This window comes from Aethalodelphis obliquidens, unplaced genomic scaffold, assembly GCF_003676395.1.
Source record: "Aethalodelphis obliquidens isolate GAN/ISIS:26980383/991018 unplaced genomic scaffold, ASM367639v1 scaffold12, whole genome shotgun sequence".
Lineage (NCBI taxonomy): Eukaryota > Metazoa > Chordata > Mammalia > Artiodactyla > Delphinidae > Aethalodelphis > Aethalodelphis obliquidens.
The window spans coordinates 9,606,537-9,622,576 of record NW_020837956.1 but is presented as its reverse complement, the minus strand read 5'-3'; the positions used below and the strand labels follow the sequence as shown (position 1 = coordinate 9,622,576).

The 16,040-nt window shown below is 36.3% G+C and overlaps 1 protein-coding gene across 9 annotated transcripts in view; it reads left to right on the top strand.

Annotated features, from left to right (window-relative positions):
- Window positions 1-16,040, top strand: part of EML4 (EMAP like 4) — a 154,710-nt gene that overhangs the window by 101,497 nt on the left and 37,173 nt on the right. For 5 of the 9 annotated variants that reach the window (XM_027113285.1, XM_027113282.1, XM_027113281.1 and 2 more), the window contains 8 exons: window positions 688-811; window positions 2,092-2,241; window positions 6,011-6,080; window positions 7,135-7,245; window positions 8,672-8,713; window positions 9,397-9,492; window positions 14,624-14,758; window positions 14,873-15,008. In XM_027113285.1, coding sequence (XP_026969086.1) covers window positions 688-811; window positions 2,092-2,241; window positions 6,011-6,080; window positions 7,135-7,245; window positions 8,672-8,713; window positions 9,397-9,492; window positions 14,624-14,758; window positions 14,873-15,008 — 864 coding nt within the window. The remainder of the gene's footprint in view (window positions 1-687; window positions 812-2,091; window positions 2,242-6,010; window positions 6,081-7,134; window positions 7,246-8,671; window positions 8,714-9,396; window positions 9,493-14,623; window positions 14,759-14,872; window positions 15,009-16,040) is intronic. The other 4 variants (XM_027113289.1, XM_027113288.1, XM_027113284.1 and 1 more) reach the window with 1 other exon arrangement.

The following is a 16,040-nucleotide window of genomic DNA, read 5'->3' as shown; positions in this document are numbered from 1 at the left end:
ACATCTTAAAAACAGCTATTGGTTTATATAAATAAAAGATGTTTTTGCTGCTAACTCGAAAACTGTTTCCTAGCACTGTCTTTAAAATGTTAGTGTATTATAGTTTAATTGCTTAGACTCAAGGCTGATTGTAGGCATGATTGTGAAGTAGGGGACCGTGGTCCTCTTTCCATCCAGCTCTGGTCACTGCCCTATGTAGCAGAGCGCTTAGTCTCTCTCCCCTTCCTGAGTTATGAGGGGGTCTGACTTCACTCCTCATGGTGTATTCTGAGGCCATGTTTTGTATGCCGTTAAATGTCAGTAGGTTGATCAGGTAGTGTGGTGGACATGGTTGTTTTCTACTCTGACAATCTTTTTTCAATTGTCAGAGAAACTGCCATCACAAAATTATTTTCTTTTCATTTCTGTACCTCAACTTTCCTGGCCGTCTTGTTGAAATGTGTCAACTCATAGATAAATTATATTTTAATTATGAAAATAGTTATTCTTACTTAAGGAAATGACCAATGGTTTTTTTCCTACAGTGTTTTGGACTAGGTCTTTATACAAAAGCAATCATGTATAATGAGACTAGAACTCTGAAGTAGCTATTTTTTATCTGTTTTTGTTGTATCACATTAATAATACGCTTTTCTATGAATATTCAGCAAATACATCTGTCTTAATTTTTTTCTTGTGTCTTAACAGAAGGAGAATATATTAAAATGTTTATGCGAGGTCGACCAATTACAATGTTCATTCCTTCTGATGTTGACAACTATGATGACATCAGAACAGAGCTGCCTCCTGAGAAGCTCAAACTGGAGTGGGTGTATCCTTTTCTATTGTGACAGCAAATTTGTTTGCTTTGTTTTTAGTTTAAGAAAATTTAGTTTACTTGACCTCTATCAAAATTGTCTTTATTGCCAAAAAAAGTAAATGTAATAAACATAGCAACCACTTGAGAAAGTAAAGAGATGTCATCTCTGATCCTTTCACATATTACATGTATTTTGCTATTAGCAATTTAAAACTACCAAAATTAATATTTTCAGATAAGGTAAGCAATATCCTACGAACATCGAGGCAGGTGCTTGTGGTGTGGTAGAAGAGGCATCAGATTAGAATTGGAAGGCTAGTGTTTGAGCCTTGGCTCTGCCACTTATCCCTAAAGAACCTTACTTCCTTCACTTACAAAAAGATGTTAATAATCCCTATCTCACAGGTCCATTGTAAGAATTAAGTAAGAAAACATCAGTTAAGCATTTTGTAAGCTGTGAAATAATGTGAATTATTTTATTAAGAGCTCAAATTAGCAAGGTGGATTCTAATTTGAGAATTAACTTCTTCACCGCCAGGCTTTTTAAGAAAATGAGTATATAAAACAAAGTGCTCCTTATTTCACTTAGAAAGTCTCATTTCTCTTAGACCCTCTAAGAAACTCTCAGTGAAGCAGAAGGAGCTAATAGTTTGAACTCTGCTTTCTGCCTTCATTCTCCTACATCCTCCTGCCCGACCCCTTGAATCAGTCCCTCCTTTTGGCAGAAATTAGCTTGAGAAAACTCACCAACCCTGTTATTCTGTACAGCTTCTTAGTGGACACTCTGCCTATATCAGACTGTGCCTGGCTATCTCTTATTCATCATTTAGGTCAAGCGTAAGTGTCACTTTTTCAGATAGCCCTTCTTGTGATCTCTGTCTTTTTCTCTCTCCATTTAAATTAGATACTCCTTTTATGGTTTCTCCTAGCATCCTGTTATTTTTCTTTCCACAATTTCTAATGATATATTTGGTGTTAATTTTTGTCACCTTGTAAAGCATAAACTCTAGAGACATAGGCCTACATTTGTTTTGTTCAGATGTGTGTGTTCAGCTCTGTGCCTGACACATACTAGGAGCATAATATGTATTTGTTTTTTGAATGAGGAAACTAAGATTTAAGCATGTTAAAAGTTCTTGGGGTTCCACAAGGGCTAATGGCAGGACATGAGCTTTCTAGTTCCATTCCAGTCCTCTTTTCTTATACCTTCCTGATTCCCTTAAGTATCCATGAAAAAATTGTTTATTTAAACTTTGAAAATTATGTTTATTAAAAACCTTGACTCTTTTAAGATATGGTTATCGAGGAAAGGACTGTCGAGCTAATGTTTACCTTCTTCCTACCGGGGAAATCGTTTATTTCATAGCATCAGTAGTAGTACTATTTAATTATGAGGAGAGAACTCAACGACACTACCTGGGTCATACAGACTGTGTGAAATGGTTGGTATCGTTTAACATTTGTTCATTTTTTAATTTCATGCTCTTATTTTTTAAATCTGGATTTTTATTGGAAATGATTTCCTATGGAAAACTCAGAACTTAAGGATATTATGGGCATTCTGTAGATAATTTCAGAAAGAAAAAAAAGACTTACAGGCCTCCAGAATGGTTGGTGTGATATCCACTGCAATAAAACATATCATCTATAAATCTCAATTGGGACCTCTTCTTCTTTCCCACATCTTTTATGGTCTTTTTCTTCTGGCCTAAAACATCAGATATATGTGGGGCATTCTAGACTTTTGCATACTTCTAAGAGTGATTATTGGTTACTAAATATTTCTTGAGGATTTATTTTATGTAGGTAAATTTTGAACTTGATGCTTTTGGGGGGAGAGGGAAATCATGGCTGAATAAGGATTAAAGTATCCCATAGGGTGTCAAACTGTAAAAAAGTGAGAACTCCTTTTATATACTTGGCATGTTTTTAAAGTACTCAATTAATTTTACTACTTCTTAGTTAACTTTAATTATCTATTGCTTAGATTCATTATTTTCCAACATTTAAAATCTTCTCTTCTATGTCTGTACTATTCTGGCAACTATATCTTTATCTAGAAAAAAATTACTCTAGGGCTTCCCTGGTGGCACAGTGGTTGAGAGTCCACCTGCCAATGCAGGGGACACGGGTTCGTGCCCTGGTCCGGGAAGATCCCACATGCCGCGAAGCGGCTGGGCCCGTGAGCCATGGCCGCTGAGCCTGCGCGTCTGGAGCCTGTGCTCCGCAATGGGAGAGGCCACAACAGTGAGAGGCCCGCGTACCGCAAAAAAAAAAAATTACTGTAATATATATTAGACTTAAAATATTATATAGATATTGTTAAACTTTTAGAGATGATTAAAATATTGCCTTTTTCACTAGAAGAATAATATGTGTACAGAATTACTTATTACAACATCATTTGTGATAGAAAAGATTGGAAACAGCCTAAATATCTTTTAGCTGGGGACTAGTAACATTGTGGTGTACCTATAGGTTACCATGCAGCTATAAAGAAAGAATAAGGTTGGATGGACTTAGAGATTATTTTACTGAGTGAAGTAAGTCAGAAAGAGAAAGACAAATACCATATGATATCACTTATATGTGGAATCTAAAATACAACACAAATGAACATATGTACGAAACAGAAACAGACTCACAGACATAGAGAACAGACTTGGGGTTGCCAAGGGGAAGATGGGGTTGGGGAGGAAAGGATTGGGAGTTTGGGATTAGCAGACGCAAGCTATTATATAGAGGATGGTTAAACAACAAGGTCCTATTGTATAGCACAGGGAATTATTCAATATCCTGTGATAAACTGTAATGGAAACGAATATGAAAAAGTATATATGTATAACTGAATCACTTTGCTCTGCAGCAGAAATTAATACAACATTGCAAATCAACTATACTTCAATAAATTTTTTTAAAAAAGAAAGAATGAGGAAGGTCTTTGTGTATTAATATGGAAAGATCCCTAAGACATACTCCTAAGTATAAAGTTTGAACGAGAAAATGTGTGTGTAGTGTTCTACCATTTGTGTAAAAAGGAGGTGGAAGATAAATATTTATGTTGGCTTCCACATATGTAAAATTCTTCCAGAATTATTAATAAAAAGAAACTGATTACAGTGATTACCTGGGGTTGCAGGGAGTAGGGATAATAGCAAGGTAGATGAGATTTTAGCAGAATTTCAATATGTGTTTTTATAGCTTTTGATATTTGAACCATGCATATATATTACCTAGTCCAGCAATTTCACTTTTTAAAATGTGTTTTAAAAGATTGGGTTTTTTTGTATTTAAATTCTTTCCACAACTTTTATTTATTTATTATTATTTTTTTATTGGAGTATAGTCGCTTTCCAATGTGTTAGTTTCTACTGTACAGCAAAGTGAATCAGCTATACGTATACATATATCCCCTCTTTTTTGGATTTTAATATGGCAAAATGTTAATGTTAGGGTTTTAATTACTTTTAATATAATTGACCACAATAAAGGATGTGAACTATTTAAGTAAGAGGAAATAGAATTAAAGAAACATTGATAAACCCTAGCCTCCTTAGTAATAAAAGAAAATAAAGTGATACCATTGGAATTCTCTGGTGGTGCAGTGGTTAAGAATTCGCCTGCCAATGCAGGGGACACGGGTTCAATCCCTGGTCCAGGAAGATCCCACATGCTGCAGAGCAACTAAGCCTGTGCACCACAACTACTGAGCCTGAGCTCTAGAGCCCACGAGACACAACTGCTGAGCCCGCGTGCCACAGCTACTGAAGCCCACACGCTCTAGGACCCACGTTCCACAACTACTGAGCCCGTGTGCTGCAACTACTGAAACCTGTGCTCCGCAACAAGAGAAGCCACCACAATGAGAAGCCTGCATACTGCAACAAAGAGTAGCCCCCGCTCACCACAACTAGAGAAAGCCCACGTGTAGCAAGAAAGACCCAGAGTGGCCCCCCCCAAAAAAATTGATACCATTTATACCAATCAAATTATCAAGGCATTTTAAAAGGTATAATTCTTAATATAGGGAAGTTTTCGTGACACTTTTTTTTTTTTTTTGCGGTACGCGGGCCTCTCACTGCTGCGGCCTCTCCCGTTGTGGAGCACAGGCTCCAGACATGCAGGCTCCGGACGCGCAGGCTCAGTGGCCATGGCCCACGGGCCCAACCGCTCCGCGGCATGTGGGATCCTCCCGGACCGGGGCACGAACCCGTGTCCCCTGCATCGGCAGGCGGACTCTCAACCACTGCGCCACCAGGGAAGCCCTAGTGACACTTTTAAAACATTTTTATTTATGACAGTTTAAATTGATACTACTCTTCCGGAGATTAATGAGCAATACATACCAAGAACAAAATTACATTCTCAGTTGCGCTTACCCCTTGGTTGCAAGATGTAGAAGAATTCTAGATACGGATGTGAAGACATCCTTTTAAAAATCTTGCTCATCACTCATATGTTTAGCATGAGAAATGTGGGCATATATTTTGCAGTATTTTCAATTTGTACTTAAAAGTTTCTTGCCCAAAGTTGGCAGGCTGATTCTTAACCACTGCGCCACCAGGGAAGCCAATGCTTATGTTTTTGGGTTTTTTTGTTTTTGTTTTTTTTTTTTTGCGGTACGCGGGCCTCTCACTGTTGTGGCCTCTCCCATTGCGGCGCACAGGCTCCGGATGCGCAGGCTCAGCGGCCATGGCTCATGGGCCCAGCAGCTCCGTGGCATGTGGGATCTTCCCGGACCGGGGCACGAACCCGTGTCCCCTGCATCAGCAGGCGGACTCCCAACCACTCTGCCACCAGGGAAGCCCAATGCTTATGTTTTAATAAAGTAAAATTACACAATGCAATATTGCATCTTCACTGTAATAAAACCATGTGAATATTTATTCCTAGGTGCAGGACTACAAAGGAACTTGAACAAATGAGAACAGTTTAATTTATCATGCCACAATTATGAGTAAATATTTTCTTCAGATTTAGTGTTCTAATAATAATTTGTTCAGTTTAACAAGGAAGTAGTACAGCTGAAAACTTAGGAAAGAAATCCTTTAGGTAATTGTTGTTTATTTGATTTGCTAAAGTAAATCAAATGGGTCACGTTGAGATATTTTTAATGATTAAAAACTGTTTGAAAAATGTTGATACTTAGGCATATTTCTGCTGTTTTATGTCTTTCCTGTATTTAAAATTGTTGTTAATACTGCTTTCTAGCCTTGCTATACATCCTGACAAAATTAGGATTGCAACTGGACAGATAGCTGGAGTGGATAAGGATGGAAGGGTGAGTGGCACAGTTTTATGCATTCTGTACCTAGTGATATTGATATTAGAATGGAATTGATTGTAATTTTAACCATAACTCATTTATTTTATTCTCTTAAAATTTAATTATTAAGGGATTTCTAGTATAAGCAGGGAAAAAAAATATTAGGATGTAATAACATTCCAAAAAAACAAAAGAGAGTCAAAGTAAAAATTTTGTTTCAAAAAAAAATAAGTGTTCTCCCTAAGGAAACTATTTACTTGTAAAAATGGGAGAACTGATAAGCTTGTTAAAAAAATTTTTTTAAACAGAGAATAATTTATCAATGTTGCCCTAAATTGATGAATCCCTTGATTTTATATATGACTAGAAATGATAACACTTAAAATTTTTCAGTTATTATTCAGTACTGTTAAATTGGCTTACATAACAAATCCCTTATTTGTAAGGATCGACAGTGAATATTAATGATGACTGATAAGCATGTGTATGACTACTTATGACATTTTCCGACTTAAAGTTTCTTTAAAGAAAAAGGAGTTAGAGGGGTTATATTGGATGACTTTTAAGACCCTTCCAGTTGTAAATTCTATTTAAGGACTGTTTGCTTAGCAATTTATTGGACACTGATTCTTTTAAAAAGTATTATTTTCTCAGGAATGAAAGTAATGCTAAAAGCAGGATTTCCAGAGCAAATTTGCTGATGTTAGAATCCTGACTCCACCTTTTAATAGCTGGATAACTATAGACAAGTTATTACCTCCATTTCAGTTTCCTCATCTGTTAAATGGTGGTTATAATAAATAGCACCTAACCCATAGGTCTGTGAGAATTAAATGAATATAATGTAATATACTCAGAATAGTATATAACACATAGTAAATACTTCAAATCATTTGCTGCTACTGTTATCACTTTTGTTATTTCCTTACTTTCATGGTATGAGAAGAAAATACCTGCTCAAGATTCTTTGGGGGCATATGTAAACAGTTCTTGTGGGAGTGGTATTTATTTTCATCTACCTAAATACTAGTTGTCTTGCTGTCTTGTGTTTTTCCCCTTGTTTCTGCAGCCCCTGCAACCCCATGTCAGAGTGTGGGATTCAGTTAGTCTATCTACACTGCAAATTATTGGACTTGGAACTTTTGAGCGTGGAGTAGGATGCCTGGATTTTTCAAAAGCAGTAAGTATTTAAGGGAGTTAGCCAGCTGCACAAAGACACAGAAAAGAAGTTAAGCTCAGTTTTGTTTGTGTCTGTGTTCATGGAAAGTGATAATTGAAATGAAAAATTAGATGTTAGCTATTGCTTAACAGTGGCCAGCATTTTAACCTAAGTGCTAAAGTACTTTGGTTTAGATAGGATCCAGGATATTTCGCTTAATTATACTTAACTTTGTTCTGTCCTGAAATAGGATTCTAACGTAATAGCAGGAAATGGTTAAAGGAATGCATACGTAGCATAGTAAAATTGAAACAAGCAGTAAGATGTGCTTTTGCTTCAGCTTGAATCATGGAGATCTATTTTATTTAGAAAATGTACAGACATGAAACTTGGCCAGTTCTCCCACAAGTATTGTCTTTTCTTAATGTCATATTGGAGTAAAGGAAACAGTCAGACCTTTGCGTTCACTAAAATCATGAATTGTTTTGGTTCTGAATTGATGACAGCATGATTTTTTTAATTAATTAATTTATTTATGTATTTAATTTTGGCTGCATTGGGTCTTCGTTGCTGTGTGTGGGCTTTCTTTAGTGGCAACGAGCGGGGGCTACTCTTCCTTGCGGTGTGCAGGCTTCACATTGCGGTGGCTTCTCTTGTTGCGGGGCACAGGCTCTAGGTGCTCAGCCTTCAGTAGTTGTGGCTCATGGGCTGTAGAGCACAGGCTCAGTAGTTGTGGCGCACGGGCTCAGTTGCTTTGCGGCATGTGGTATCCTCCCGGACCAGGACTCGAACCCGTGTCTCCTGCACTGGCAGGCAGATTGTTAACCACTGCGCCACCAGGGAAGCCCCGACAGCATGATTTTAAATTTAAGTTTAAAATTCAGTGTCTAGCAATCTTACCTAAGCCTTGAGACTTTATTTTGTGAAAATAAAACAAGATGTTGCTCATGTAAACATTCTATTTATTCTTGAATTATATGTAATTATTATAGAGTATACAGGAAAACTTCTTTATTTTAGGATCATAATTTTTAATTTCAATTACAAATATACCTCCAGATTTTATTGGGCCTCATTCATGCTTTAGGATATATTTATGTATTCATATTGTCTCTTCAGTTCCTAACTATCAGCAGCTGTATTCTGGATTATGAGTGTCTTGTGGGACATGGAGGAGCAAGGGACATTTTTAGAGCAGAAAGATCAGTTTGGGTGGATATAGGAACTTTACTAGCTTGCAGGCACTGAATGTCAAGGGGTATAATGAGTCAGGAATTGGGAGAAAGGCATTTAGAAAAGGAGATCAGAGGACAGAAGGGAAATACTTTTAAACCTTTTTTACCCCCCAAAATTTCTGTAGCAGGAACTGTTGTCATCTTGTTGATACCATTGTTACAGTGTTAAGAGTATCTTGGATTGCCTCACACTCTGACTTTTCCTCATTTAGGTAATCATTCCAATACAGGATAAAAGAAAGATAAAGAGGAAAGTAAGCTCTGCCCTTCCTCGGTACCTCTCACTTATCACCACAATATTTCTTTGTTCCATAGACATCATAAGGCATATACTACAAATGCTACTAGAAAAAAATAATCTTTTAGTATCATCCACAGTTCTTTTTCTTAAACTGGGAGGCATTAGTTATGTTTTTATCTTGTTTATTCATGCTAATGTAAATCAGGTATATCATGGAAAACAAATTGGCAAACTTTAAAGTAGCCATTAATTTTAGCTTGTTCTATCAAACTACCAAAATTTAGGAGCAAAGTTATAAAATTATATACATTTCACATCTACCTCAAAGGAAAATACTTTAAATGCAGTCAGACTACTTTAAAGCAGAAAATACTTTAAGCTGCAGAAGGGACTAGGGTGTCCTCCAAATTAATTATTTGCTATCTCTGAATAATAAAAGTGGCTAGAGAGCAAGTGGAGATCAACCTAGGGGAAAAAATTAGAAATGGAAAAACAATTTTTAAAGACTTTTTATTATATTTCTGAAGAAAATACAGTCTTAGTAAATAGTGTATTCATTATATTTCAAGGAACCATGAGCTTAAAGGATTTTGGATTATCTTAAACTTGGCAGTTTTAATAATATGGTATTTCTTTTTAGAAAGTCAGCCTTATCTGAAAATTTTTAAATGCTTATTTAAATTGACTTTTCTTTAGGATTCAGGTGTTCATTTATGTGTTATTGATGACTCCAATGAGCATATGCTTACTGTATGGGATTGGCAGAAGAAATCAAAAGGAGCAGAAATAAAGGTAAAAACATTTTAATTGGGTATTATCTTTTAGAATACATTATTTGTTTTGTAAATCCTTGGAAGTATATTGCATATCCTTAGGTTTCAAGAAAGCACCAGCTGGCCAAATTCATCAAATTTATTGATTTGTCATTATTCTTATGGTAGTCAGTTTTAAGATACAGTAGTCAAGCAGCTTCAACCACTTTCAGTGATATTTCAGACACATTGTACTACTGAAATGCCAAAGTAGTTGGATGTGTAATCTCAAAGTTAAGACTGTATACTCTACTTGGCTTCTTTTTCTTTAACAAAATATGTTATTTTTTTCAATCTTTAAAGATTAACAAATCTAAAGGAAAAATTCAACCTTTGGAATATGGCTGACATAACTGAAAAGCATATGTAATGATAAGTTTTTTGGTTTTAATTATGTGTATGGAATTATTAAATAAAATACTACAGCCTTTATAGTTGCTATAGAATAGTGTTAATCCTTTCGTTTAGAGCAGGCTATAACTTGTAAGAGAGGAATGAGGTTAGCATTGCAACTGCATTCATATGGCTCAGAAACGACCTCCCTCTGACAGGTTCAAAGGGATTCAAAGCAACAGGATGGGTTTAAAAAAATTTTTTTTAATTTATTTAATTTATTTTTGGCTGCGTTAGGTCTTCGTTGCTGCGCGTGGGCTTTCTCTAGTTGCGGCGAGCGGGGGCTCTCTTCAGTGCACGGGCTTCTCATTGTCGTGGCTTCTCTTGTTGCGGAGCAAGGGCTCTAGGCATGCAGACTTCAGTAGCTGTGGCTCGCGGGCTCTAGAGCACAAGTTCAGTAGTTGTGGCACTCGGGCTTATCTGCTTCACGGCATGTGGGAAATCCCTGGACCAGGGATCGAACCCATGTTCCCTGCATTGGCAGGTGGATTCTTAACCACTGCACCACGAGGGAAGTCCTGACAGCATGGCTTTTAAAAGCCTGTGACATATTTGCTATACTCTTAAATAACGTCACATTCCTCTTCAATTGTGCGCTCTCCTAGTTTTGTGTAAGCTTCAAGCCTTCAGCTTGTTGGATGAAAAGAGGTTATTTCTTTTAAATAGTATAAGTTAATCTTTTGAAAGTAGCAGAGTAGATTTGATTGTACTTGAAAGGAATATAAGGTATCAGGAAACCTCAGACTTTAAAAAACATAAATGAAGATAGATTGTCTGTCAGCCATCATTCAGAGTAATTTAACATTGAAACATAGGAAAGTTACACTGAAGTGAAATATGTGAATTTTGGTCCTTTGTAGGAAAGGCTACCAGATGAAGTCTTATGGTTTTCCTCCTAGTGGCCACTCCTGGACCTCCTTTCCAGAACCTTTGGTGTTGGTGTTCCTGAGAGTTACACCCCATGTCTTCTGTTGATATCATATGCTGCTCCTGTTGCTTCCATGGCCTTGGTTACTACCTGCCATGTCCCACATCAGCTCACTCCAGCCCAGAGTAACAAGAGCAATTCTTGTTGCCTGCTGGACATCTTTATTTGAATCCCGCAAGTCACAAGCAAAGTGTCCAAATCTGTACTAATCATATTTGTTAGCCCCCAACCAGTTTGTCTGTCCGTGACTAACATCACATTGCACTTAGTTGCTCAAGCTGGAAACTTGGGCATCGTTCATGATTCCTTTTCCCTCACTTTCACACCCAGTCAGTCAGCAAGTTCACTCAACTCTGTATCCCAAATATCTATATTAGAACTCTTTCATTGCAAACAACTTCAAAACAACTAAAGCAAATTTAACGAGAGTTTATTGATTCATGTTTAGGGAGTTAAAGAAAACCTCTAGTAAAGGTCAGAGGGAGATTTTGCCTCAGGAATGATTTGATTCAGGGACTACATCACTGATTCTCTGTCTCCCCTCTTAGCTTCTCCCTGTGTGTTAACTTTATTCTTCTGTAGATAAGCTCTGTCCTGGCTTATGTCACAAGGATTGGGGATTTAATACATTACTTGTTAATTTATGTATATTTAAAATTCAGTAAGGCAACTTCAAAACCTTATTGACAGATAGATATTAAAGAAGACCTAAATAATTGGAGGATTATACAGTAGTAATGGATAGAAGCCGGTATTGTAAAGATGTTAGTTCTCTGCATATTGGTCTATACATTCAACATAGTCAAAATCCCAGCATGATTTTTATAGACATTGACAAGCTGAATATATGTGGAAATATGAATCAGTAAGAACAGACAAAATCACCAAGATTGGTGAGGGTGTAAAGTAACTGGAACTCTCGTATACTGCTGCTAGTCATGTAAATTGGTATAGCCCTTTTGGAAAACTGTTTGGTATTACCTAGTAAAGTTGAACACATGCATATGCATACCTTCTGACCCATCTTGTTCCACTTCTAGGTATAAACCCAAAAGAAGTATATACAAGTAATCAAAAATAAAAGAAAAAATTACTCAAATGCCCATCAATAAGAGAATGGATATATCAATAATGTGGTCTTTCCATACAAAGGAATACTATACAGCAATTAGAATGAACAAATTACAATATATGCACCAACATTTGTGGATCTCACAAATGTAATATTGATAAAATGAGCTAGACACAGAGGAATACCTTCTGTATTATTCCATTTAAATAAAACAGACAAAGCTAATCTTCGCTACTGCAAATGAGGATCATGGTTACTTCAGCAGTGAGGGGATAGTGAGTAGAAAAGGGATCTGGGATGTTTCTGGGATGTTAGTAATGTTCTGTTTCTTGCTTTAGATGCTGTACAGAGGTGTGTTCAATTTGTGAAAACTTATCAAGCTATGTACTTAGGATTTGTGAGCTTTTCTGATTATATAGTACACATCAATAAAAAGTTAAAATACCCTGTAAGGCCACACTCATACCCAAAGTGATTTATTTTCATAGATTATTCGGTTTATATCTTGAATATCTTACCACTGGAACCATGGGTTTGTATACTTGGGAATATTTATAGTTAGCTTTATAATCCTTGATTAATCGGTTTGGCATAAGATCCAACTGTTGAGTAGTTTTGATTTTTTCCAAGTGAAAACTAAGGACTGCTGAATCAGTTTTTAAAAGATTCCAATTCTGGAAGAGAGGTGACTAATTTTGCTTTGTTATCAACACATTATCTTTTCCTTTTTCTTCTTTTTTCCTTCCAGTTTTATTGAAATATAATTGACATACAGCCCTGTATAACTTTAAGGTATACAGCTTAATGATTTGGCTTACATTTGTCATGAAATGATTATCACAATAAGTTTTGTGACCATCCATCATCTCATATAGATAGAAAATGAAAGAAATAGAAAAAAATCTTTTTCCTTGTGATAAGAATTCTTGGGATTTACTCTTTACAAGTGTTATATATAACATTCAGCAGTGTTAATAATATTTATTATGTTGTACATTACATCCCTAGTGTACTTTTTTATATATTTTTTTATTGAGGTATAGTTGATTTACAATGATGTGTTAGTTTCAGGTGTACAGCAAAGTGATTCAGTTATACATATGTATACACACACATACACATATATATACACACAATATATATTCTTTTTCAGATTCTTTTCTTATATAGTTATCACAAAATATTGAGTGTATAGTCTCCTGTGCTATACAGTAGGTCCTTATTGTTTATTTTATATGTAGTAGTGTGTATATGTTACTCCCAAATTCCTAATTTGCCCCTCCCCCAACCTTTCCGCTTTGATAACCCTAAGTTTGTTTTCTAGGTCTGTGAGTCTGTTTATGTTTTGTAAATAAGTTCATTTGTATCATTTTTTTTAGATTCCACATATAAGTGATAGCATATGTTGTTTGTCTTTTTCTGTCTGACTTCACTTAGTATGATAATCTCTAGGTCCATCCATGTTGCTACAAATGGCATTATTTCATTTTTTTATGGCTAAGCAATATTCCATTGTATTTATGTACCACATCTTCTTTATCCACTCATCTGTTGATGGACATTAGGTTGCTTCCATGTCTTGGCTGTTGTAAATAGTGCTGCGGTGAACATTGGGGTGCGTGTATCTTTTCAAATTATGGTTTTCTCTGGATATATGCCCAGGAGTGGGATTGCAGGATCGTATGGTCGTTCTATTTTTAATTTTTTAAGGAACCTCCATACTGTTCTCCGTAGTGGTTGTACCCATTTACATTCCCACCAACAGTGTAGGAGGGTTCCTTTTTCTCTACATTCTCTCCAGCATTAATTATTTGTAGACTTTTTGATGATGACCATTCCGATTGGTGTGAGGTGATACCTCATTGTGGTTTTGATTTGCATTTCTCTAATAATTAGCGATGTTAAACGTCTTTTCATGTGGCTTTTGGCCATCTGTGTGTCTTCTTTGGAGAAATGTCTGTTTCTCTTCTGCCCATTTTTTGATTTGCTTGTTTGTTTTTTTGATACTGAGCTACATGGGCTATTTGTATATTTTGGAGACTAATCCCTTGTCAGTTGCATTGTTTACTAATATTTTCTCCCATTCTTCGGGTTGTCTTCTCGTTCTGTTTATGGTTTCCTTTCTGTGCAAAAGCTTTTAAGTTTAATGAGGTCCCTTTCCTAGGTTTTTTTGAGGAAAGAGCATAAAAGCTCTTTGTTTTTTGTTTTTTCATTCTGTAGGAATCAGTAGTGACCATTCTGTATCTACTTTTTACATCTTCAGCATGGGGTTGAATCTCTAAATCAGTAATATTTTCCTGAATGAATGGTCAATAGTAGTATGGTACAAATAAAGATAAGACTGGTTTGTTTTTTTTAAGACCAAAATGGCAATGTCTTTAAGACAGCATGTACATTGTTCTTTCATTTGGTAGTTTTAGCGTACTTTTCCTTGAATATGCAAGAAATTAAAACAACCTAAAACTAATTCATGTAAATGTCTTCCTAGTGCAGAGTTATTATATATAGATAGCATAAAAGATGATATAATAGGATAAGGACATCAAGTTTAAATCATTATTCTAAAAATCTATTATTAAAATTTTTCAGGAAAATAGAACTTTGAAGAAAAGGCATTTCCTTAAAAATTTTCCTATATTTGATTATCAGTACCTGTAATTGGTACTTAATGGAGATAAGTATATACATTCATCTAAAACTTTATTTCTCTTTCCACAGACAACAAATGAAGTTGTTTTGGCTGTGGAATTCCATCCAACAGATGCAAATACTATAATAACCTGTGGTAAATCTCACATTTTTTTCTGGACCTGGAGTGGCAATTCACTAACAAGAAAACAGGGAGTTTTTGGGGTAAGGACCAGAATGTTATAACTTCATTATAAAACTTGAATTTTTTAATTGTTGAGTAAGCATAAAGTCATCATGCCAAAGGGAAAACTGAAAATTCTCATTGTTTCATTGTAGAAATATGAAAAACCAAAATTTGTGCAGTGTTTGACATTCTTGGGGAATGGAGATGTTCTTACTGGAGACTCAGGTGGAGTCATACTTATATGGAGCAAAACTACTGTAGAACCCACACCTGGGAAAGGGCCTAAAGGTACAGTATTCTCATATTGAAGTCATTCCTTTCAGTTTGCGCATATTGCTATTGCAGTGCCATCTCTTATCCAGACCAGGAGAGAGAAAGCTGCAGGGAGTCAGTATGAGAGTCACCAACATACATTTTGTTTTTAAGGTTCTTCACGATAGTCTTTCTTTAAATCAAATTATTTACTCATTTATTAAGCATATGTAACCTACATTTTACTACACTGTACCTTTCCTTCCAGGAGGTTAATACAAAATAATTAGAGATGATACAGATACATGTTAATTTAAACACCGTAAAGATTAAGAGAGAAGTCATCCCAATCTTCAATATTTTGTGAAGCCTTCACAGAAGAAATGATATTTCTGTTAAGCCATAATGAATGTGCAACACTACAAAAGATATGGAACTTTGATCCCACTTAGGGATCAGTGTAAGTTCAGGGACAAAGATGGTTATGAACGTGAAACATCCAGGATAGTGTGAATAACTTGTCATGTGTTAACAAAAACAAGAGATAGCCAGCATGAAGGAAATACAATTTTAAAAAATAGTAGTGAATTGCAGTTTCTCTTATCAATTTAAACTAATATATACTAAGCCAATGAAAATTCAAATAGGGATTAAAGATACAGATTTTCCGAGTTATCCACAAGAATCCTAAAAACTGGTTGAGTTCACCATGGAAGAGAGAAGAGCTGTGAGGCCAAGGATCCTTAGTCCCACAGTTAGATGACCAGAAAAGAGCCTACAGGGGTTACAGAAGTGAGATTTTAAAAAAAGGGCTTCCCTGGTGGCGCAGTGGTTGGGAGTCCGCCTGCCGATGCGGGGGACGCGGGTTCGTGCCCCGGTCCGGGAAGATCCCACATGCCACGGAGCGGCTGGGCCCGTGAGCCATGGCCGCTGAGCCTGCGCGTCCAGAGCCTGTGCTCCGCAACGGGAGAGGCCACAACAGTGAGAGGCCCGCGTACCGCAAAAAAAAAAGCAAGATAGAACTTTTTATTTAGTGCCTGAACAAGGAAGCAGAGAATTCCCAGGAGT